At 36.0% G+C, this 25,759-nt stretch overlaps 1 protein-coding gene across 3 annotated transcripts in view; it reads right to left on the bottom strand.

Moving 5' to 3' along the window:
• The window catches only part of LOC133526205 (potassium voltage-gated channel protein Shaw-like), a 400,770-nt gene that overhangs the window by 5,231 nt on the left and 369,780 nt on the right, over positions 1-25,759 (bottom strand). For all 3 annotated transcript variants that reach the window (XM_061862725.1, XM_061862724.1, XM_061862726.1), the window contains one exon: positions 785-935. In XM_061862725.1, coding sequence (XP_061718709.1) covers positions 785-935 — 151 coding nt within the window. The remainder of the gene's footprint in view (positions 1-784; positions 936-25,759) is intronic.

The following is a 25,759-nucleotide window of genomic DNA, read 5'->3' as shown; positions in this document are numbered from 1 at the left end:
CGTCTCATGTAGAGATTTAGAGTTTATATTAAAATACACGATGTATGCTTAAATAACTCATCAGTATGTATCATACGTCACAAATATAAGTAAAATTTGTAGTCACGTACGAACATATTCTCTATCGTAAACCCCAACATTACGCAATTTTATTCCAGGTACTTCCATCTTTCCAGCAAATAAAGGGAATAGCGATCGCTCACAAATTATACGGCATGCGAGCATTGAATTCATGAATAATGCTTTCAGTTGATATTACCCCACGACTACCGCCATCTACATCCTTACATACGTAACACTTATACACTAACTTGACTTAATATTCAGCGCCATCTGTTCAAAACTTGAGTAACAACTAATCACTTGGATGTCTCAAAACAAAACCCTACAAGAGCTTTTTTGAAACTGTATCTTTTTCATAGCCAAGTATTTCAAAATTTATTTAGAAAAAAGTCGTTATATACTTTTAAGTATTTTTTATAAAAAGTGACTTTTTTTCTATCTAATTTTTGTGAATTCTATAAATCCTATAAGAAAGAATCTTGAAAGACACAAAACGCTTAACCCTTTGAAGGGTACAACAAGATATGTTAAGAAAAAAAAATAGCAGACTATAAAGTCATATTTTTATATTATTTTCACAAGCAAAATTTTTAGGACTGTAAAGTGGCAACTGAGGCTTTAATGAAGGATTTATACAAAATTTGTTAGTCAAAAGGTTAATTCCACTTCATTGACTCTTGCTAAAGCTTAACCACCGCCATCTGTCGCCAACAGCACTTACCAAACTTGTTCCCACCGGGAGATAAGTCCTTCAATACGACGGGGTGTTTCACCGCATTCACCCGCCGATTCGACGCAGTCACGTCACGTTTCCTTCTCGGCTGCTCCACAGGTAGCACTCGGCGCCGCTTCTTGGGAAGTTTTGACCGCGCCTGTCGACAGATGGCGCTGTTATTAATGTGAAGTTTTATGAAGGTTGCGGGGTCAAGGATTATTTTTCTGGGAGTTCAAGGACTTCTCCTTCGTTTAATAGAGAAGATAAGTGCTTTGTTATGGAATAAGAGGGAAATGGCTTTAGTTTACAATGAAAGTTTATTGTTTGAAATAAAGTGGGTAAGTATGTTGTAAATGACTTGGAAAATTCTGTAGAAAGGTTGGGTTAATTAACAATTAATATTGATGTGAATATATTAAAGATGGCCAAGCTGATATTATAATTATGAGAAACATAAACAATATAAAGTTTTAACAAATATGCTTATTTTTCGTATGAATTTTCTCCACAAAAAAGATATAAAATTAAAAACACCTAAGATATTATTTTTAACCACGTCCGTGGCAAACAAAAACTTTAATATAGAAAGTAGTTTCTTAAGCTTATATATATGAGTTTTGCGCGCGAAAGTAATTATGTATTTTAGTTTCTTTTCATCTTAAATCCGCTTAGTCGATTTAGATAAAGTATGGTATGGTTATAAAAAAAAAAACGGTTAAAAAAAAGTGAAAAGTGGCGCTGTCTGTCATTTTAGGTCGCTGAGCCAACAGAGTAAGTATGATATAGCTATAGTTTTGATGTCCGAGAAAGAACATAGAATGACCCGCACCTCACACATGACTTTCACTTCATTTCAATCAGGGTGAGCCATCTTGAAGCACGTATCAAAATCATTCAAAAGTATAACAAATTTCGAATCGGGCTCCTGTTAACACATTTGTCCATTTTCATAATTATAACTGAAGCGGAGCAATTTTCCCGCAAACCAAATTCCATTACTACCCGCAGGCCTAAAAAAACATACAGCTATTTTCACCACATAAAATTGATTCACGTACCAGTAATCAAGCGTTATGAATCAAGCTCGACGGGAAAGGTCAATAAAAAAAATTCAAAAAAATTCTATATAAAATGCTGCGTGGAAATTTGGGAGAATCTCTCTTCGGTAATAAAAATTCTAGTGCACACGTTTGTTCGTGCATTGCCCATCGGGTACACACCTACTTAACGAGTCATAAATGTTTTCTCACAAAATAAATGTCACATTGAAAACAAAAAACAAATGTCACAAAAATGTACCTCATGTTCTATCTTCCACACAGTAATTCTTTTATTCGTGAACCATGTATTTCTTTTAATTTTAAAGGTTTAAGAGCTCGGCGGTTTAAGCGTGAAGACGTTACAGACAGACTGACAGACGGAGTTACTTTCGCGGATATAAAAAGTGTGATCAAATGCGTCAATGGCGGTCCTAACATGCGGTTTCTGAACACATCATACACAGCTTATAATATGTGTGTAGATAAATCAGTGTATGTGTCGACGGCTGCTCGTAAGATTAGGCAGATCGTGAATATCGTGAAAATCTTTGTCTCGTTCCCTGAGTCGACGCGCGTAACGGGGCTCATATTTCTGGACAGTTCCCCCTTTGGACATCTTAAGCAACCTAACGAACCTATCCTACCTATTTATTGGTTTAATGTGACTACCGCCAAAGCATTACTCAGAAACATTACGATCTGCCTGATCTCAGGAGTGTGTGGGTCAGGATCCACACTCGTATTTTAATGGTTTCATTATGTAGCAGTTATCTTACTATTAATTTTATTTTAATGCAAAATAATTATTTCTTCAGGGCACAGCCGTTTACTTTCAACTGCAACAGCAACTTCTATTCTTACCCAGTTATAAGTTTTGAGAATGAGCGAGACCGTAAAACGATCCTAAAAGCACCATTTTAACCCAAATGCTTCATAAAGCGCGCCTATGAAAACTGAAACAAGAGTTTTGTAGCATTTTGATGATTTTTGAAGGGCATTAAAGCATTGTTTGTTTAACAGTCTGTTTAAGTGATGTCTATTTCACATTTTTTTTATTACAACAACTTTTTTTTTATTGTTAGACGTGATGCCCACGGCTACTTTCTATCACCGCACCGCCCGCCGTCGGCAGGGTATTCATCCTCACACCCTAGAACCCAAATGGTCGCGCACTGTACGGTTTAAGAGCTCCGGCTGTGGAATGAGCTACCTGACGAGATTTCCTGAGGGTCTACAGTATAAGGTTCTTCAAAAAAGGAATGTACAGATTTTAAAGGGTCGGCAACGCGCATGTAACACCTCTGGGGTTGCAGGCGTCCCTAGGCTTTCCATCAGGCGGGCCGTATGCTTGTTTGCCACCGTCGTGGCATAGAAACAATTACAATAGCTTAAAAATTAAAGAAATCATTTTGAGTAGCGTGAGTATACACAGACCGATGGTTGGTGGAAGTTGGACCTTCATACAAACTTTAATTTCCCGAGTCTTAAGGACGCGATATCGGGTTAGTTAAGACAATAAAAATTGAAAATAACCCTTTTCTTGTCTAACTAAAAAATATCGTAATTTCAAGCCTAGCTTGCGCCTGGTAGACCAAAAAAGTATATATATCTTGGAAGATACATTGCCAAGAAAGAGTATTTAAAACAATATAAATAAATGTTTGAAAATCTTTTAATTTGAGTTATTTCAAATAGAAACACTACTATATAAAAGATAAACGGAAATAAATGTCATACTCAAAGAAAGTGACCAAGGCCTCCAGTACCCAGGGCTGGAATAGAACCAGCGTCCCTCTGCTATCGCGGCACGTGCCTGTACCTCTCGGCCACCCGGGTCACGGGGCATGGGTTGAATTTTCTAGGTATATGGCACTTTCCTTGGCCTAGCGGTAAGAGCGTGCGACTTGCAATCCGGAGGTCGCGGGTTCAAACCCCGGCTCGTACCAATGAGTTTTTCGGAACTTATGTACGAAATATCATTTGATATTTACCAGTCGCTTTTCGGTGAAGGAAAACATCGTGAGGAAACCGGACTAATCCCAACAAGACCTAGTTTATCCTCTGGGTTGGAAGGTCTGATGGCAGTCGCTTTCGTAAAAACTAGTGCCTACGCCAAATCTTGGGATTAGTTGTCAAGCGGACCCCAGGCTCCCATGAGCCGTGGCAAATGCCGGGACAACGCGAGGAAGAAGAAGATGACACTTCCCTAGGGCTTAATTGCCAGACTAAATTATACTATTTATTTGTAGCCATCAAGGACGTGGCCAGCTGATGGACCAGGGGGATGGCAAGCTGAATATTACTGATATCGTCGAAGGCCTAGCGGAGACGGAGAGGGGCATGCATTCCCTCCTGTTCCGCTCTGGCGGTCACCATGCCTATAGCTGATTCTACAATCATCTATAGGGCAGAGGTCTCAAAAAACCACCAATCAAAGCCCGTACATGTCATGCCGTTCACGGAAAAATTACGTCAGGCTTCAATTGAGGATTTTTTTTTCAGTCTTTCCCGTTAAAGGGTTAAGTGACCCCTAATTTTTCAAAAATCAACCAGTCTATCTGTTAAACATACACATATACAACACTCGCATACTCGGCCACCGCAGAGATTGGTCACTTTTTATTAGGGTTCCGTAGTCAACTAGGAACCCTTATAGTTTCGCCATGTCCGTCTGTCTGTCTGTCTGTCTGTCTGTCCGAGGCTTTGCTCCGTGGTCGTTAGTGCTAGAAAGCTGAAATTCGGCATGGATATATAAATCAATAAAGTCGACAAAGTCGTACAATAAAACCTAAAAATTTAATTTTTTTTACGGTACCTCCCCTACACGTAAAGTGGGGGTGAAATTTTTTTTTCGCTTCAACCCTAGAGTGTGGGATATCGTTGGAAAGGTCTTTCAAAACTAATAGGGGTTTTCAAGAAACATTTTTTGATAAAGTGAATATATTCGGAGATAATCGCTCCGAAAGAAAAAAAAAATGTGTCCCCCCCCTCTAACTTTTGAACCATAGGTCTAAAAAATATGACAAAAATCGTGGAAGTAGAGCTTAAGAACGACATTAAATGAAAACTATAGCGGACATGATCAGTTTAGCTGTTTTTGAGTAATCGCAAAAAGTTTTCCCTTCATAGTAAAAAGACTTACTTTAATTAGGTACTGATTATGCAAATTTGCCTATTTGTTTAACTCGCGTGAAAGGTACCGTTCCCTTGGTTAACAATTTACTATACTTTAAGCTCCAATTTAGCTTATTGTTACGGAAGAGTAACTACGGAACCCTACACTGAGCGTGGCCCGACATGCTCTTGGCCGGTTTTTTAGTATATGAACATCTATTTCAGTTTTTACGCGTGGTGTTTATTGGAGTTGTGCGTGCTCGTTCAATGAAAAGATCGCTCCAAACTACATAGTGCAATCTCAAAAATGTACTAATCCGGTACATTTAGTACAGTAGTACACTGAGAGAAACTGAGCATAATAATGTAACGGAACTATTTGTGTGGATGTTTTGTAAAGTAGTACAATTCAAAATTTGTTATCTCGCTTACTCCCGTGCAGTGTGAAAGCCCTTCGGTCGTCTTCGCATGCGCACGGCGTTAGTTCGGTCGGATCACTAGGATCGCTTTGCTGTCCTTTTTTGTCATGCCTCACTCCCGTTCCTTTTGCGTATAGTGTACTAAAATGTACTAAGAGCAAAATTATTAGGGAATAGTTCGGTCTAGTACAGCGAAAGGAATTGCGTCTTATTGACTTTAGTACATGTACTACACAAGCCTACTGTTTGTACAATTGACCAAAAGTGCACTTGCAGTAGGTGTGGACCCTCGTTGTCGACGCCGTCGACGGTGGATTTATATATTTTCCACCTTTTAGCTATAACTGAATAAAAAGAACGGCAACAACTACGCTCCACCGTTTTGAATCCTGATGATGGCTGCGTACTTTTAACTCTTTTTTTTTAGTTTTATGTTTTTTTTATTTCGCCATACTACGCAATATATTTATAGATGATACAATTCAATACAAATATTCTTTATAGCTCACCAATATCAAAAAGATGATGATATTGTGTAGAGTTCAGAAGCGATTAAATAATTTATATAACACTAACAGTAGATTGTTAACCAAGGGAAGAAGGCTTTTCTATGTGATAGTAGTATATAAATATATTGACATCGAATTTGTTATATTATTCCTAAATGTAATTTAATATTAAACTGCCTGTACATTCTTATTAGTAATTGTAGGTGTAGTATGTAAGGTTTATTGACATTTTTTTTTATTTATTTGCTTTTTTTCTGTTTGTAACATGTATTTTAATTGTAAATTAATTTATTTAGGTAGTTATGTTTTAAAATGTCGTACGCCGGAAAGGTACATCATAGTTGCTACATGAAAAACACCCTATCACCTGTACTAAATGTATTTTATACCTATGATGAAGAAATAATAAATGATTGATTGATTGATTGAAAGGCACCCCAAAAGTTCGAGACTAATATGGTGCCTTTTACCCATGATCGTTTACTCAAAATACTTCAATTTCATTTCAGTACCCCTAGTGTAAATTTAGTCGATAGCGAAACGTGACGTACGCGTTTGCGTTAAGTCTCATTTTGTATGGGTTTTTGAACAGCGCGCCAAGCGGGACGTTTTGGAAAGTCAAAAATCTCATACAAAATGACACTTAACGCAAACGCGTACGTCACGTTTCGCTGTCGAAAATATTTACACTAGGGGTACAGATTCGAGGAAAGTAAAATACGTGTGTATTTAAAAAACACGGCTAAGTATTATACTTCAGTACCCCTAGATTCGATTTCGAAACGTGACGTACGCGTTTGCGTTTAGTCTCATTTTGTATGTGATTTTGAAAGAGCGCGCCAAGCGGGACGTTTTGGAAACTCAAAATCCTATACAAAATGAGACTTAACGCAAACGCGTTCGTCACGTTATGATGTCGATTAAATTTACACTAGGGGCACAGTTGTATTTATTGAGGGTACTTTCAATCAATAATTTAAAAATATTGTTATTTATGGAATGTGCTTACAGAATGGAAATTGTACAACATATCCATTTAAAACCAAAATGTTCAATGATTATCGTAAAAAAAGCAGAAACGTATCATTTTTTGCACATTTTTTTGAGACAAAAAAATAGTAACACACAGGGTTTAGACACAGAAATAGAGTATAAATAATAATAAAGGTGTGACCAACAACATAGTCCACAGATTACTAGATTACCTACTGAAGTACTAATTTTACCAGTATAATATATTATAGCGCTAGGTAACAATATAAAGGACATAAAGTTAAAATTAGAACAACAACGAACCACTTTCAGAGCAAGAGGATGAAAATATTGTTTTACCATTTTTAGATTATGAAGAAGAGATAATTGGATTTTAGAATGGATAGCTGCTGAAATGAAGTGACGTCACAAATATAAATAAGAATTGAGTAGGTATTTTGATGCTCAGGTGCCAAAAACTAAATATCTCTTTCCCTTCCATTGTTACATTGAAATACGAGTACATAAACAACTTTTTTCTACTGGTCGATTGTAATGGTTGAATTAAAATTACGTATAACTGACAAACTGTTATTGGGTACTTTATATGTATGGGCTCCCAACTCAACTATAATATTCATTTGGAAACGGTTTAGTCAACTATAATGAAATTGACCAATCACAGCAGAGATCGCCGCGGTCAAGAGGACGAAACCAAACGATAGCTCTAATTAATTAATTATTTTAGGTTATATAGTAGAAACAATTGCTTCATAAGTCGTAAACGCACATGTGACACCCTTAATATAGCAACATCCATAGACAACAAAAACCGCTTAGCGTTGCTTTTTAGTCTCCATAGCCTACGGTGGCCAAAAAAAACCTGTCTAAAAATTTAATTTAGCAAGGAGCAAGTACCAGGGCCTCATGAGTAACGAGGTGTCGTTGACCAACCCTCCGGGCCCCGGCGGCCGGGGCGCGTATGAGTATGAGGGTATCGTGGCTGCTCGAGTATCTTAAATAGTACTTTTGGTTTGTTTACCTATATGATTCTATTAGTTTCAATTATTATTTTTATAGACTCGTAGAAAAGTATTGTATACAATAGTGATATAATCTCGTACCTTATTTAGGCAACTCAGCAAGCATCGTTGCCTAAGCCCGGTACTCGATTGAAAAGCTCTCTATTATATAACGATTGTATAAAATACTATAAGACGTTTATGCTTTTATTCAGTGGTAATTATTAAGTGATGAATGTAAGTAACTCAATAGATATTACAATACAAACATTTCTCCTAAGTTCTAATACACACAAAATATACAAAACAAATCACAAAAAAATTCACCCTGCGAGTACAGTCACGGACTTTGATTGTTAAGACATTTTTCCCCCTTATTCATAAACCAGGGATCGGAAACCGGTATTTTTTGTATGGGAACGAAAACGTTATTTTTTCGTTCTTTGTTAATTATTTCCTTTCTAATTGGGCAATCTAATAATACGAAGTCGTTATCTAAAAACACAACCGAGTCCTATATTTAGAGTATAAAATAAACCGAAATATATGTTTATTTCAAAGTTTTTCCAAAAAAACCGGTTCCGATCCCTGTCATAAACATCTACTAAAGTTAACAAGCCGCTAATAATCGTTTGTCCCTTTCCATCATACCAATACGTCGGAAAGGGACAAACGATTATTAGCGGCTTGTTAATTTTAGTAGACGTTTATGAATAAGGGGGTTAGAGTTTACTTTACATTGGACATTTCATACCGTTAGTATAGACAACCAAGTTAGCTTGAACCCTAAATTAAAGTCCGAGAGTGTTCGGTCACGTCTGAAAATATCGATACGAAAAAAGTGCCAAAAGTGTGTATACACAACTTTATTGCGGTAGGTACTAATATTAAGGTAGTGTATACATATTTTTGGCACTGTTTTAGTTATTTTGATGATGACATTGACATATTAAATACATAGTAGTTATGTATTCTGTAGAACTAGTTTTAAGATTGTTAGCTTAACAGTCTCTTGACGTGAAACATGTATTTCATACAATTTTTTTTCTATTCTTTGACATTTTTAGAACCTTTACACCTCCAAATCTTATTAATGTCATTATTATTGTGTATTATTATTTTTCTCAGACCGTGGGGACCTTATACATCTCCAAACTTAATGTATTAACCGTGGAGACTATACGTCTCTGTCATATTGTATAATATACTTGACTTGGTACGTATGTATTCTGTAGCATTAGTTTATGAGACTGCTAGTTTAACAGTCCAGACGCGGTTTATTTATTTAGTATAAATTTTATTTTGACACTTGGAGAGACTTTACACCTCCAAATTTTATTAGTATTAGTACTCTGACATTGGGGACCTTTTACATCTCCAGATTTAATGTGTTTTTAACCATAGAGACTATACATCTCTATTGTATTGTATTAATTATTTATTTTAAGATTATTATAATGTAATGTTTACCCAGGTATTGGCTGTTGTATTTATAAATGTTGTTATGTATTTTTCATGTCACTATATGATGTTACTATAAATGTTGTATTGACTTGTAAAAGAGCCCTTGAGGCCTACTTGCAGAATAAATTTTTGAATTTTGAATTTTGAATCGATATTTTCAGACGTGACTATACCAACACTTAATATCGAAGAAACTTATCTCAACGACATGTTTTCCTCGCATGGTAAACAGACCGTGACAAACACTTTTATTAGGTGACAGAACGGATGCGGCATGACAGAATGACAAGATAAATATTTAATAGGGAAACGTAGGTCACCTAGGTAGGTTTATATATCTTTTTTATTTATATTTGTATATGATAATTATATTGTTTAGTTTTGTGTTTATTCTGTGCTAGACTTCTTTTATTGCATCTGGAACACCTACTGACATAACATTTTTTTTTTTTTTAATTCCGCTACCTAAAGGTTGTCTGGAAGTGATCGCTTTTTAGCGATAAGACCGCCTGTTGTTTACCTCTTCTTTATGTGTTGTATTATTTGTACTGTTTCTGTATTGAGGTGTGCAATAAAGTATATTTGTATTGTATTGTATTGTATTGTCACCTTGCGGGAGGAAAATACTTAGGTATTTATGGGATGAGGTATGGGTAAATATCGCATATAACAAGTTTACTGTCAAGGTATGATAAAAAAGTCAAAATTCATTGTCTCGTTTTTTTGTCCCTAAAAATGTAACGGAGTGTAGCTTTTTGTATGGGTGATTCTTAATTTTTAAATATTCATTATATAATCTACAGCTATAAAGACATAAGCACTTGACTTTCTCTATTCATTTGATAGAAGATACATATACAAGAATGACAAAGTGGTCAGAAACAAGACAACGAAAAGAATTTAGACCCAAAAACAATGTGTAATATTTATAAAAACTACGTAGATCAGCAGGCGTAATGGATGACTTTATCTACTTCATAAAAAAACTGCCACTTTTTAACACCGCGGGATAGAAAGAGACGGACATCTCTTTATCACGCTGTCACTTAGACAAGAACGACCATCATATCCGTATAGGACGAAAAAAACATTGTAGAACTTTTAAGAGAATTTTAGAACTCCAAATATATTATAAATTTACCAATATAAATGCTTGATATTTAAATTGATCATGTCTTGTTATACAAACTGGTTTCTGCATCAGTTATTTCGGTTTCATACTGAGTATTGCAAACGTTTAGTTAAATATCCGAACGTTTTGGTGCTAAATAACTGGATATTTTCAAAGCATCTGCATTGCGGGTACGGTTTAATAATCATATAAAAATAAATCAGAAAATGTTATTCCTTTGAAACTAGAAAACGCAATTAAACAAAGAAACGCAATAACTTCTAATCCAAGCCACTCCAATATTTATCTTGACACTTTGTCGTTAAAGTTCCAAAGAAAAGTGATCCTTATTGACTCCAAGTTTGTTCCCTAACGTCTCCTGTTTGCCATAAAATAATTTTACAGCCATTTTACAAATTCACAACGTAAAACCTCCGTATTTTCATCGTTAACAGGAGGCTGATTCAGTTGTAATAATTTGTTAAGAATTTGATTTTATTTTGAAACGACCTTGAAGATTGCCCACGCTGATTGGTGTATCGGAAATAAAGTACAAGTCATCACCAAAACGATCATCAAGGTCCAACCGTTCTCAAGTTATGAGTGTTGTAACAAAAACGATCATCAAGGTCCAACCGTTATGAGTGTTGTAACAAAAACGATCATCAAGGTCCAACCGTTCTCAAGTTATGAGTGTTGTAATAAAAACGATCATCAAGGTCCAACCGTTCTCAAGTTATGAGTGTTGTAACAAATACGATCATCAAGGTCCAACCGTTCTCAAGTTATGAGTGTTGTAACAAAAACGATCATCAAGGTCCAACCATTCTCAAGTTATGAGTGTTGTAACAAAAACGATCATCAAGGTCCAACCGTTCTCAAGTTATGAGTGTTGTAACAAAAACGATCATCAAGGTCCAACCATTCTCAAGTTATGAGTGTTGTAACAAAAACGATCATCAAGGTCCAACCGTTCTCGAGTTATGAGTGTTGTAACAAAAGCAACTTTTTTATTTATTTATAGGATATTTTTACAGTGTCTCCCTAGCCATTGGACAAAATTCTGTATAATTAAAACATTCATAAAGATAAAAGAAACATACGAGACCGAATGAGGCGTATCAAATTATTAACATAGAATTGGCCTCTAGACTCGAGACGAAATAAGTTAACTTTATACATATTTTCATAACGAGTGCCTACGAAATTTGCAGAATTCTGGACGTCTGGGATAACACGTTAGTTACCTATGTCGGGAAATATGAGCGTAATTTTTCTGGAATTTTAAAGCTGCTTGCCGGCAGAAAATTGGTCGTGCTTGGCGTCTCGAGGGTCATTTAACACACATAAAACGTTGATTAAGTACTTACAAGGAAAGGTACCCAACTGTCCGGTTCCGATTTGATTTATATTTATATATGTTATAGAGTAGTCTAAAATAACAGACACGTATTTTTTTTTAGCTGCCCAAACTCAACCTATTGGGAGAAATTGTCCTCCAAAGTACTAAAACGTTACTAAATCTTCTAACTCCTATAGAAAGTGATGCTCAAGCAACTTGCTAGTTAATGGCTGGTTTGAGCGTATGTTTGAAAGCAGTAAAAAATAATGAGCACGTGTTTTGTTATATCGGCTAAAACTCATTTTTTCCTAAAAATGTGTGTGTCCGTTATTTTAGACTACTCTATAACATATATAAATATAAATCAAATCGGAACCGGACAGTTGGGTACCTTTCCTTGTTAGATAATTATTTTCAATCACTTGCACGACATGTTTCGGAGAGCCTAGATATCCTTTTTCAAGCACTCACGAAATAATACTTTGCTTATTGTTTTTCACCAGCAAAGTAAACTTGTTTGAGCTGCTGAGGTGAAAAAAAAAAGTTGTTCCTGGAAAGTACCGAATAGCTTTTTCTCATTTCCAACCAATTTTCGATCATATGTAATTTAAGTACATAATATGTAAAACACTTAACTTTTCCATCAACAATAATCATACAAAAAACGATTTACCGATGAAGATTGAACGTCGATATAATATGTTGTCGTTTTTCGTGATACAATTGAATTTCTTTGAAAAATAAGCTATTAAGGCCTTTGAATCTCTATGTGAGAGGGTAATAATTGTATTTTTTTTGGCATTCAAATAATAAATATCTGACATTCTTACACACATTGGCTAAGCATTACAGTAAACTCAAGAAGGCTTACTTTTTGGTTACTGTCAGAACAATAAAATATAATATATAATTATAAATAAATAAATACATAGACAACACTCATGACTCAGGAACAAGTAACTGTGCTCATCACAAAAAAAAAATTACAATAAAAACTTGGTTTGGGTGTTCATTTCATAAACTATAAGCGATATTACAATGTAAAAAACCGGCCAAGAGCATGTCGGGCCATGCTCAGAGTAGGGTTCCGTAGTTATGACACATTTTTTTCTTTCGGAGCGATTATTTCCGAAAATATTCACTTAAACAAAAAATGTTTGTTGGAAACCCCTATTAGTTATATAGTATATATATTAACATTATTGAAAATATTTTGACACAATTTGTTGTTTACTTGTCAGTTATGCTCCGCTTGATTTTTTTTTGGATTTTTTGGAATTTTTAATTATTGTAACAGTTAGGAGCATTAAAAAATTTGTATGAAATCTGTTTTTTGCTCCTAATTTTCACAAAAATCCAAGTGCGGCCAAGTGCGAGTCGGACTCGCCCATGAAGGGTTCCGTACCATTTATGACGTCATAAATTAAAAAAAAAACTACTTATTTACTAGATCTATCTCGTTCAAATAGGGGGTATCTATGGATAGGTCTTCAAAAATGATATTGAGGTTTCTAATATCATTTTTTTTTTAACTGAATAGTTTCCGCGAGAGACATTTCCAAAGTGGTGAAATGTGTCTCCCCTCCCCTGTAACTTCTAAAATAACAGAATGATAAAACTAAAAAAATATATGATATACATTACCATGCACACGTATAGGTTTGATGAAAAAAAAAAAGTTTTTAATTTTATGGCGTATTAAAAAAACACTAGTTACTAGATCTCGTTCAAACCAATTTTCGGTGGAAGTTTGTATGTACATCATATTTTTTTTGTTTTATCATTCTCTGATTTTAGAAGTTACGGGGGGGGGGGGGACACATTTCACCACTTTGGAAGTGTCTCTCGCGCAAACTGTTCAGTTTAGAAAAACATTATATTAGAAACCTCAGTTTCATTTTTGAAGACCTATCCACAGATACCCCACACGTATGGGTTTTATTTATTGTTTTTTTTTTCTTATTTTGTGTGAAAATCTTAATGCGGTTCATAGAATACATCTACTTACCAATTTTGTACAGTATAGTTCTTATAGTTTCGAAAAAAGTGGCTTGTGACATAAACGGACAGACAGACGGACATGACAAATCCATAAGGATTCTGTTTTTTGCCATTTGGCTATGGAACCCTAAAAATCGAAAAAAGTCAAACGTAGAGACTTAGCTATTGTTAATATAAATCAGTACCCCTAGTGTAAATAAATTCGATTTTGAAACGTGACGTACGCGTTTGCGTTAAGTCTCATTTTGTATGGGTTTTTGAACAGCGCGCCAAGCGGGACGTTTTGGAAAGTCAAAAATCTCATACAAAATGACACTTAACGCAAACGCGTACGTCACGTTTCGCTGTCGAAAATATTTATTTACACTAGGGGTACAGATTATGTAAAAATATGTTCCATAATGTCAATATCCATTAGAGGAAAATGCGGACTACGTTTGTATGGAAAAACTACCGTCCCCTTTCCTCTTAATCCTGCTTTTTAATTAAAGCGAGACGGGGAAGCAATTATTGTATTTTATATAACAGAATTCTAAAGTAAAAACGCCTAAAAACACTATACAAGTCAAATGAAGATACGACTTTTTGATTAAGCGAGTTTGCTACTAAAATATACGCACAATGTGCTAAAAAGCGTAAGTATCGTTAATTTTAGTAAGACAACCACACTTTTTGAAAATTGATTGGACTCCGTCCGACATTTACTGACGGTAAGACGAAGGATATTGAAATATTATTGGGGTAACTTAAATTAAATTAATTTTATCTGTTGAAGTGAAGAGGCTGCTTAGTTTTCTTCTTAATTTCGTCAGGGTAAAGGGTAATTGGTGAATAATTTCATAAATTTTCTGACAAGACAGGAACAGAGTTATGTGTTTAAACTGGGAAAGGTATTAACTATAAAGAATAAACAGACTTTGAAGACGCAACAAGATATTTTATTTTAGGGTACAAATACCGTTGAAATGTAATTACTTAATTAGTCGCCAATGTATACAATGTACACTGTCAAATATGAAAGAATAACTCTAAAACTGAACATGCTTCATAAACAAATGTTAGGGTAACGGCGGCTATTAACGCGGGTATCAAAATCGACGTCTAACACCGCGGTGTTTACAAATACGCATTTTGCAAGCAAACAGATCTATTCTCTAAGAAATAAAGCATACACAAAACAAGCTCATTCATTGGTCTATCGTGCCCATTAGTGTGCATTTGTGTGAGTGTAACAAAAAACTCGCGATTCGTCAGTTTGTGCGACGGCGGCGCAAGAACCGGTTGTTCCATACAGACGCGTGACACCACAGGTAAGTGCACTCCAATCTTACTTAGTGTTTTACGTAATAGTTATGGCAAATAAACTAGTGCAATGCCTTTTAAGAGGTTGTGTATTGGTTTCTACACGATTTTGAATTACTTTTAACTTAGTTTTTGACCGGAAAATACGTTTAAAATTGAAAATAAAATACAGCGGTGATAGGCGCCTATTACTTCTGTGGTAAGTAATTCCGTGGTATGCCACGGTAATAGAAAAAGTGGTAGTTTTGTTATTTACTCTTTAGTTTTGGTACAAATTATCAATTTTATAATTTCTTTTATTTATTCCAATCTTGATCTATTCACGCTATTAATGAGCTATTTCCGTGGTATGGAAAGTATTCAACTAACCCTTAATTTTTAACAAAAACTTCAGCACCGATTTCCTTGTTTCTATGGGAAACCTTAATCTGTCAACTTTTTTTTATTTTGAGTTAAAACCTAAAATTTACTTGCCAGTTATGTAATTTTGTCTTTACAAGAAGCTTGTAATATACGTGTTTGATTTGATTTGAAAAAACATCTGTGTTTTATTCTTTTTATGGGTCGGAATTAGATTTAATTAAACTCCAAATTAAGCCTATTACCGATGGTATGATCATATTACCCTCGGTAATAGAATGTATAGAAATCTATTACCGACCCAGAGAAATATCGAATGGGTCGGTAATAGGCTCTTAAAGAGTTATCTATTACCGAGTGACTATTTGGTATTGTATTGAAATATCGCATTTAGGGTACCGCAAGTACAGATTTCGTTGATAAAATTTAGACTTCAGTTATCATTATCAGATTTAAATTCTTCTGTTTTCTGATTCAGTCATCACTCTGACAGACAAGGAAGGGTACCCAACTGCCAGACAATTTTGACGACCGGTCTGGCCTAGTGGGTAGTGACCCTGCCTACGAAGCCGATGGTCCCGGGTTCAAATCCTGGTAAGGGCATTTATTCGTGTGATGAGCATGGATATTTGTTCCTGAGTCATGGGTGTTTTCTATGTATTTAAGTATTTATAAATATTTATATATTATATATATCGTTGTCTAAGTACCCTCAACACAAGCCTTATTGAGCTTACTGTGGGACTTAGTCAATTTGTGTAATAATGTCCTAAAATATAATATAAAAAATAATTCCGATTAGATTTTTTTTTTTATATAATTTTATTTATACAGTAGTCCAAAATCTCAGACATGATTTTTTTTAGCTATAAGAATCAGCAATAAGAAAAGTACTGTGATTTGTTAGTTATAAACGGGTAAATTATAACACATAATATGTGAGAGACTTTATTTAACTTAATTACCTTATCAAAAATATTAGAATTAAAAAATTTCATGTTTTTATATATAGTCGAAATTTTATTAGGTGGACGTTTACCATTTCACTGTGGTAAACTTTCACTCAGGTGGTAAACGTCCAGCTTATAAAATTTCGACTATAATTTACGCTGTGCCTTATGAGAAAATGTTACTTACTTGTTTTTTTTGTGCAGCTAATTATGTCAGTGAGACAAACTCTTATCAATCTTTATAGCATTTAAAAATTACTTTATTTAATAACAGGCAGGCCTATTTGTCATATACGTCCTTAGTAAAACTTTACTAGCAATAATTTTTGTTGTTTTACATGTAAAACATTCAACTTATAACTTGTTATACAGGTACTCGTGGGTACTTGGTAAGTTAACTATTTAATAGTATTTGATTGTGCCAAAGTGTAATTATAATCTCTTCGAATATATCTCTTATTTTTAAACATACTCCTATAGTTTTATTTTTTATTTTTGTGTCATTATTAAACTTAATGACACAAAAATAATATACAGAACCCACGTCGTTATTATTGTTTTAACCCTCGGTATTAGGTTTCGAATTTTGAGTTTGGTTTCTGTTAACGAGTGCAGAAAAATCATGCCAATTGTACCCTCGGTAATGAAAGCTCAATTCGCGATAATAGAATCACAGCCTGTCCCTTGCCACGGTAATAGAAGATTTGGTCATTTTGGCTTCAAAAAATATTTTAATACATATAATAACCCAAAATGAATCCAAAAACGTGTGAAACGGAAAGTTCATTAAATGCTCTGATGAAAAAAAAAATATTCCTGGCTGTTAGACAGCATTGATACCCTTAATTTTTGGATCTCTTTTGAAAAGTTCCTTAACTACCACGGTAATAGGTGCCTTTACCCTAAATTATATACATTTATCGAGATAATATAAAAAAACACGTTTTTTTTAATACTATGTCGGTGGCAAACAAACATACGGCCCGCCTGATAGTAAGCAGTTTCCATAGCCTATGTACGCCTGCAACTCCAGAGGCGTTACATGCGCGTTGCCGACCCTAACACCCCCCCCCCCCCCCCCCCTCGTTGAGCTCTGTTGAGTTTTCTGGTGTAGTCTGAATTCGTAAGATTAAGGATGAAAGTAGTGTTCTACTTTCACCACCCGTGCTAAATTATCTCTTCATACAAACGTAGTCACAATTTTACTCTCTGGATATTATTTATTTATTTAAACTTTATTACACAAAATACAAAAAAAAATACAAATGGCGGACATAATATGGACTATAGGGCTAAACAGAAATGTGAAAATGGTGCAAGAAGAAAAGTATTAACATTATTGAAAATATTTTGACACAATTTGTCGTATATTAACCACAGCAGGGGCATACCCTACGCATTTTTTTCGTTTTTTTTAATTATTATAAGAGTTAGGAGCATTTAAAAATTTGTATGAAATTTGTTTTCGTTCCTTATTTTTACAATAATCAAAAACCTAGCTATGATTAATATGCATCAAATTATGTAAAAATATTTTCCATAATGCAATTCAGAGAGGAAAATGGGGACTACTTTTGTACGGATAAGTGGCCTTCCTCTTTCCTCTTAACAGCGATAACAACAATTACCTATGATGTGAGGAAAAACATTTTGCGTATTTTTTTGCAATAGATATTAAATTTATCGTTACAAATATTCCTCTTTCAACGATAAATAAACCCGTCCAATTACTTCAAACAATATTCGGCAATATCAAAACAAAGCTTTTTCCCAATTTCTGACGGCAGGGGAATCAAGTTTCAAACAAAGTTATACCTGCCAATAAGTAACAGAAAGCTAATAGGCAAATTGTTTTTGTTTTGAATTCAGCCCAATAGTTTTTATTTGGTAAATGTATTCACAAAAGGCGCTGCTATCATTTTTAGGGTTCCGTACCCAAAGGGTAAAACGGGACCCTATTATTAAGACTCTGCCCGCCCGTTTGTCACCAGGTTGTCCGATGTCTGTCACCAGGATCTCATGAATCGTGCTAGCTAGACAGTTCAAATTTTCACAGATGATATCTTTCTGTTGCCGCTTTAACAACAAATATTAAAAAGAACGGACCTCTCGGTGGGCGAGTCCGACTCGCACTTTTCAAGTTATTAATTAAGTGATTTGAATCAAAAGGAAATGGCAGGACAACTTGAAGGCATTTTACCTGAGAATACAAACAACAGAGTCGAGTGGACGAAACGAGGGAAGGCAAATGCCTTCTTCTTCATGGGCAAACTTTGCCCATGGGCATTTGCCCAGCACGTTACGCGTACGTAAGTTAGTGTTATTACACTAACGTACGTACGTAAGTCCTTTCGTATTCTATGTACTCTCTATTCAATCTTGTTTGACCCGTCCGCCCCAGGCTATCTTCGTTCGAAATTTAAATTTGTTACCCCACGTCCAGGCACAGATCTTCGCTCTTCCCGTAGTCTTAAGCTCATTGTCCCCCAACACCGAACGGGGGGGTACAGTCCAGGCAATCAGATTTTGGAACGTTCTCACACTCTCGATCAGACAAGCTCAGACCAAATTCACATTCAAGCGCATGTTGCGCAAGTATTTCCTTGACAAACTTTCTTCTTCATCAACTTAATGATTCACACTTGGTATACATATAATTATGTATGTATCAATATATGTATGTTTATTTGTATTAAGTATATGTATAAGTTTATTAATATATATATTTTTTTAATCTAAATAATTATTTATTTATTTCAATACAAAAACTATTACATTCTCAATTACTCTGAAAAAAAAAAAAACATTAAAATGGACTATAAACTAAATAGAAGTAAAAGTAAACAAAAAGAAAGACACAAATACAAAAATTAATCAAACAACCCGTCCCGAGCCCTCCCAGACGCAAAGGTGCCCATCACGCTCGCCGCGTTGCCACGCTGAATCGCGATAGACAGCCTCTGCATCAGGAATGACCCGGAACGAGGGTCATGACCCCTCTCCCTCAACCGCCGCCCCAATTCGCCCTAGAAAATTTAGGCCTCGGCACACCAACACCCGGACGTCTCTACCGCTAACGGGACAAACATATACCTCGACAGCAGCGCCGAGTACTTATCGCGCTTTCGGAGTGCTTTGGTTACAAATTCATTTACTTCAAAAGACACTGCAGCTACTTAATATTTTGGTTTAACCCACTGATTGACTGGTAGAGAATGCCTTAAGGCATTAAGTCCGCCATTTGTATTTTCATGTATTGTGCAATAAATAAAAAAAATACGAGTAGGCTAATCAAAATTAACTAGCTGAGAATTAAATAGGTCTATACCGTAACTACTGCTTAAGGGCTGATTTAGACGGCATGCAAATTTGCATGCGATTTAAGTTACATTGCGGTCTATTGAGGTTACCAATTCGGCCGGCCGATCAAATACCGCAATGTAATGAAACTCATTCGAGTTCTCGTACCGTGTAAATGAGGCCTAAGTCAATATTGTGAGTAGTAGCACTACGAGTTGACGCTTTACGTTTACAATAGCGACTGCGTTAACTCGATCGCAGTGAATCTCGCTCGCACTAATGAGTTGGTGTGGTAGAGAGGGAATGTGATCGAGTTCACGCAGTCGCTAACGTAAATGTCAAATGCCAACTTGTGGTAGCCGTGTATTTGACAATAGTACATTACTTTAGAGGCCGGGAAACGAAGGGTTGCAGGCTAAGTAGATATAGACGGCCGAGCGTAGCGAGGTAGGCAATAGAGCTACGCGGCCGGCAACCCCGTTTCTCGCCGAGATTTGTAGTGCTTTTCTCAAACTTGCAATGAAATAATAATAAAAATAGGATGATGATGATTGTTTCATGTGTTATTCAGTGCGTGGGGTATTGACGGGGAACAAAAGTTTGATTATTTTGGCGCTACGACGAACGCCATTATGTTTTTTTTTATGTTTTTTTTTATTATTACATTAGGGTTTCCTAAATTTTAGGTAGTAGGCACGGTTTAGAAGATACAGCCCTATAAAGATTTTTGTTTCAGCCATGCAGAAATCTTTATAGGGCTGTATCTCCTAGACCGTCCGTAGTGTAGCGCAAAAATAATCAAATTTTCGTTCCTCTTTTGATAACCCTGAAATAATAATAAAAAAACACAAACAATAAAAAAAAGCAAAATGGCATAATTTTTCTTATAGCCTTTGTATGGTTGAATGCCAAGACGTGCCACAATTTGACGTTTAAAAACAAAAGAAGGTTGCCTTACAGGCCTACAGTTCGTTCGCGTTTAGAATGCAGTAAAATCATTACAAGCCGCCGGCCTAGCGATGCTCGTAACCAATCAAATCGTTCCCAATTAGAAAATATGCCTTCAAATGATCATTGTCAAACTATATTTTCTAATTGGGAACGATTTGATTGGTTACGGGCGTAGCTAGGCCGGCCGACAATAATGATTTTACTGCATTCTAAACGCGAACGAACTATAAGTGTGTAAGGCACTATGAAATTCGTTTACATATCATCTTCACTCATCGCACCTGATATGTCGTATTTCCGGATCTAATTTGAAGTAAGTCATGTCAACATTTCATTGCAAGTTTGAGAAAAGAATATTTTTCATCATTTTTTGTAATTACTCTATGTCCATTACAGATGGTTCCATTGTGAGTAAGTCCTTACAAATAAAACTAAGCGACTGGACAATGAAAAACTGCTTTGTCACAGGCGGCCTAAGGCCTACTCATTGTAAGAAAAAGGCCAAGAAATGAGAAGGAAATCATTAGTTAGAGACAATAGGTGCAAGCCATGGGTGGTAGCGAAACAAATCGACTTGGTCATGCATATTACGCGTAAGCCTGTGCCGCGTGATTATTTTTTTTGTGGTTACTCTCCTTGGCAATGCAAAAAATAACTTACTATTTGTAGTGTAGCTCGAAGATGTATGTTTTTGATAAAAATTAGTTTAGTATGAGTTAGCACATTGTTACTGGCGAATTCTCAATAACTTAGGACTCCGGTGCAATGAAAATAGAACATTCTTACGGTATAAACAAAAGGGGAAAAAAAAAATGGAAAAAATGCTCGTTAAAAGGCGTCGTAAAACTGACAATTTCCATCCAATCTGGATAAGTGTGCCACAATCCGATTTCCTATTGTTTAACCGTTCGAGAATTGTGATCTTAGGAATTAAGGATATATGTAAACTATGTAAAGATCGTCTTAGCTAACTTTGCACCGATTTGAATAGAACAAAGCGACGGAGTGACATTATAAACGTCATATTTTCGTAGAAATTTGACTCTTTGTCATTACAAATGCAATGAAGAGTTAGCTTGGTCCGGTTCTAGCTCGATAATAATAAAAAAAAAATAAATAAATAAACGTTTATTCACATTTCATGCCTTATAAATATTTACAATATACTTCTGCCAAACCACAGAGTGGTTTGTTGGCAGACGAAGCTCCTATAATATGCAAGCATGTAGTCTATATGTTACTTATATTTTTATCTATTTAACCTCTTACCGCATGCGCAGCCCTATATGGCAATTATAATATTCAATTCTATTGATAGCTATTAAAGTTTATTTTTAAACAGATATAATACTTTTGTTTACGACATGAAGTAAGGGGTTAACGCTACAATCTGATCATACAGTATAAAAATGCAGTGCATGTATACAATTTATAGCGGTTGTATTTTACCTTTTATTTTATTTAATAGATTGTTGCTAAGTTTCTTTTTAAAGGTTCGTTTTGTTATCCTTTTGGTCTTCAAATCCGATGGTAACTCGTTATAGATCATAGGGACTAAATATTTTCTACATCTCTGGCCAAAATAATTAGTAAAACTAGGTACTAGCAATTTATTATTATCTCTGTTTCTTATTAACCTTTGATTGACAATAGGTATTTTAAACTCATCATTATACATTTGTTCCATAGCTAAGAATAACGTGACTTTTTCATGAACTGGTAAAATTTTACATTCTAAGAAGAGTTGTTCATAGGTAGTACTTTTACATTTAAATTTAGTTTTTTTGTCAACCATTAATTTCATGAATCTAATCTGCAATGCCTTTATCTTATCTAGATACGTTTTAAATGTACGACCGTAGCTTGACAGCCCATACGACAACAGTGAATCCACTAGAGCATAGTACACTGCATACATAGTGGCCCTATTTAAAACGAACTTCAGATGGTGGAATTTTACAAGTACTGCTCTTAATTTATTGCATAAGCCATTAACATGTGGCTGCCACGAGAACTTATAGTCTACAAGCAAGCCCAAGTACTTGTATTGTTCCACAACCTGAAGCTCGACACAGCCGCATGCGACCCCGGCCGGCCGCGCACTGTGGAGGCAGTCGAAACTGTGCCCCACAATGCACGGCGGCCTGTACCTATCTCTAGAGTAAGGTGACCGTATGCACATACATTTTGTTTTCGCAATATTAATAATAATACCGTTATCATGTGACCATTTAATAATATTAGTTAAGTCTTCCTGTACTCTATTTTCTATTAGGCCTAGGTCCTTATCCGCGTATATTAGACAGGTGTCATCTGCATACATGTAAACACTACAGTTTTTGACAACATTACACATACTGTTAACATGAACTATGTACCCAACTGGCCCGGTTACCGAGCCGGTCGGCACGCCGCAAGAGACATGCGCAGGCGCGCCGCACTCGCCTCCCACGGCCGTGCGCAAGGTTCGACCCTCGAGGTATGCGCGAAGCCACCCGTGGAGTGGACCCGCGATTCCACACTCTTCCATTGCCTGAAGCAGCTGGCTGTGGCCCAAAGTATCAAAAGCTTTTTTGAAATCAATAAAGACCACAACCACCTGCTTCCGCTGGTCTAGAGCCTCGTTGACCTCGTCAGTAAACCGACCCAGCGCGGTCGCCGTGCTACGCCCTCGACGGAACCCATGTTGCGACTGTGCGATGATATTATTTTTTTCTAAAAAACTACTAATTTGTGCTGTCAAGTATTTTTCTAATATTTTATTAATGACTGATAAAATGGCAATAGGGCGATAGTTTGTATAATCAGTATATGATCCTTGCTTAAATATAGGCCTTATTATTGCTGCTTTTAATAGCTCTGGGTACATAGCTTTTGTTACACACAGATTAATAAATTTTGCCAACACCGGACTAATTTTTTCACTTAAATATTTTACATCTCGAACTCTGATCTGATCTAATCCAGGCGACTTTTTTTCACTTAAATTATGAATAATTTTCTTTATATCGTTAGATTGCGCCTTAACAAACCTTAATGATACTTGACTATTGTTTATATACTTTGACCTATCTAAGAACTTGACATTACAGTTATGCCTTATATTCAATATTTCCTTAGTGAAAGTTTCCGAGAATTTATTACAGATATTCAAGATGGTATCATTTTTTGCTAAATATTTTTGTATTATTCTATCTATGCTCAATTTTTCCGTCCCTGTCCACAGATTAATTTTTTCCCATATTTTCCTAGGATTGTTATTACATTGTTTTAACTCTTCCTGCCTATACTTATTTTTAGCTTTATTTATACATTTGTTGACCCTATTCCTATATCTATTATATAGCAGTCTTAGGTTCATATCGTTAGGACTACTTTTCCACCTTTTAAATAACTTATCTCTTACTATTAACATTTTTTTAATACTTTTATTCATCCATGTTTTATCTATGCGTCTACCAGGCGTTTTTTGTTTTTTAGAGTCATTGTAAACACTAGAAAAAGCTGAGCATAACTTATCATACAATTGTAGTGGACACTCGCAGTAAGTCAGTTCTTTCCAATTAACACTGTCAAGTAGATTTTTTACTGTTTTTTCACATAAAATAGTCACAGGTGCTTGCTTACTAGTCTGTGCAGGGTCAACGACCTCGATACTCACTCCGATAGGATAATGGTCAGATACCTTGGTGGTGAGGACGTACGCGGACACAGGCCGGCCGCACCGGGTGCGCACCCACGCGTGGTCTATGCAGGTGCGGGTCACGTGGCCGCCGTACACCTCCTCGCGGGTCACGTCACTGATGGCGCATTCTAATCCTAACTCACACATGTTGTCCCTGTACTGGTTAATGACGTTGCCTGAGCTGACTTCATTCATGAGATCTATATTTGTATCGCCGATCATTATTAACTCCTGTCCAGTAGGTATTTTTGAGAGCACTTGATGTATATCTGTCACAAATCCATGTTTGTTTGTTTTCGGCGGTCTATATACGACGAACAAGTGGGTCAGCTGTTTTTTATCCCGAGAAAGTTCTCCGTATATTATCTCACTGTAGTTAGATTTAATTATAGATGCCGAGAAGCTAATACTCTTTCTTACATATACCAGTATTCCTCCTCCCCTGGATGTCTCTCTTGTCGTTATATATGTATCATAGTCCTCCAGTTTATACATCGGCAATTCTTGTTCTCTTATATTAACCTCTGTAAGCGCAATTACATCTATTTTCGCCATACACCCGCTTAGTAATAATTGTAGCTCGTTAAAGTTTTTCCTTAATGATCTTATATTGATGTGAATGATATGTAAACTTAGTTTATATAGTTTTATTTCATTGTTCCATACTTCTAAGTTCTCGTACTTTTTGTAACTTATATTAGACGTAATATGTGTAGATTCGTCGTCGAATTTGAATATTAGATAACATCCTATTTAACTCAATGTTACAATTTAAAGGAACCGTTTCAGATATAAGTATAAGTACGTCACTTCTCATCATTTAATAATGAATCTATGTCGTTGAGGGAGCGGACCACTTTTATCTTCGCGTCAGCTGGGTCATCTTTCCTTATCAGCACCTTGCCGTTCTGCACCCATACATACTTATAAGTAGGTTTCAATTCATTCTTTGCCGTCCACAACAAGTTACGTGTATACTTAGTTAAATCCTCATTTATGTATATAAAGTCTTTGTTGCCATTCTCAAATACGTCATCATTGCAGAGCTTTATTGTTTTTCTAGCGGCCAGCCACTGGTCGCGAGCCGCCCGCGATGCCATGGTGATAACAACGGGCCGCGGGCGCGGCTTGCTCGAGCGACCCTCACTTTGCTGGTTGGCGGTTGCTAATTTAACAGCGGCGGGTTTTACGCCTACCCGCTGTATCTCGCGAATTTGCCCGACATCTACTCCAAACTTGCGGGCTAACTGCTGTATAGCATTATCCAGCATGACGCCATCTTTGTCCTCCAGGCCAACTATCTCCACATTCTTCTCTTTCTCTTTAGTTTCTAACCATGTTACCCGCTCTTCCAGAGCCCGATTGCATGTCTCCAGGTGGTTGTTCCTATGCTCCAGTGTCTTTATTCTGTTGTTCGATTTGTCCCGATCCTCGATAAG

Source organism: Cydia pomonella, chromosome 16, assembly GCF_033807575.1.
Source record: "Cydia pomonella isolate Wapato2018A chromosome 16, ilCydPomo1, whole genome shotgun sequence".
NCBI lineage: Eukaryota > Metazoa > Arthropoda > Insecta > Lepidoptera > Tortricidae > Cydia > Cydia pomonella.
Note: the sequence above shows the minus strand (reverse complement) of the source record. Positions and strands in the feature narration are given on the sequence as shown.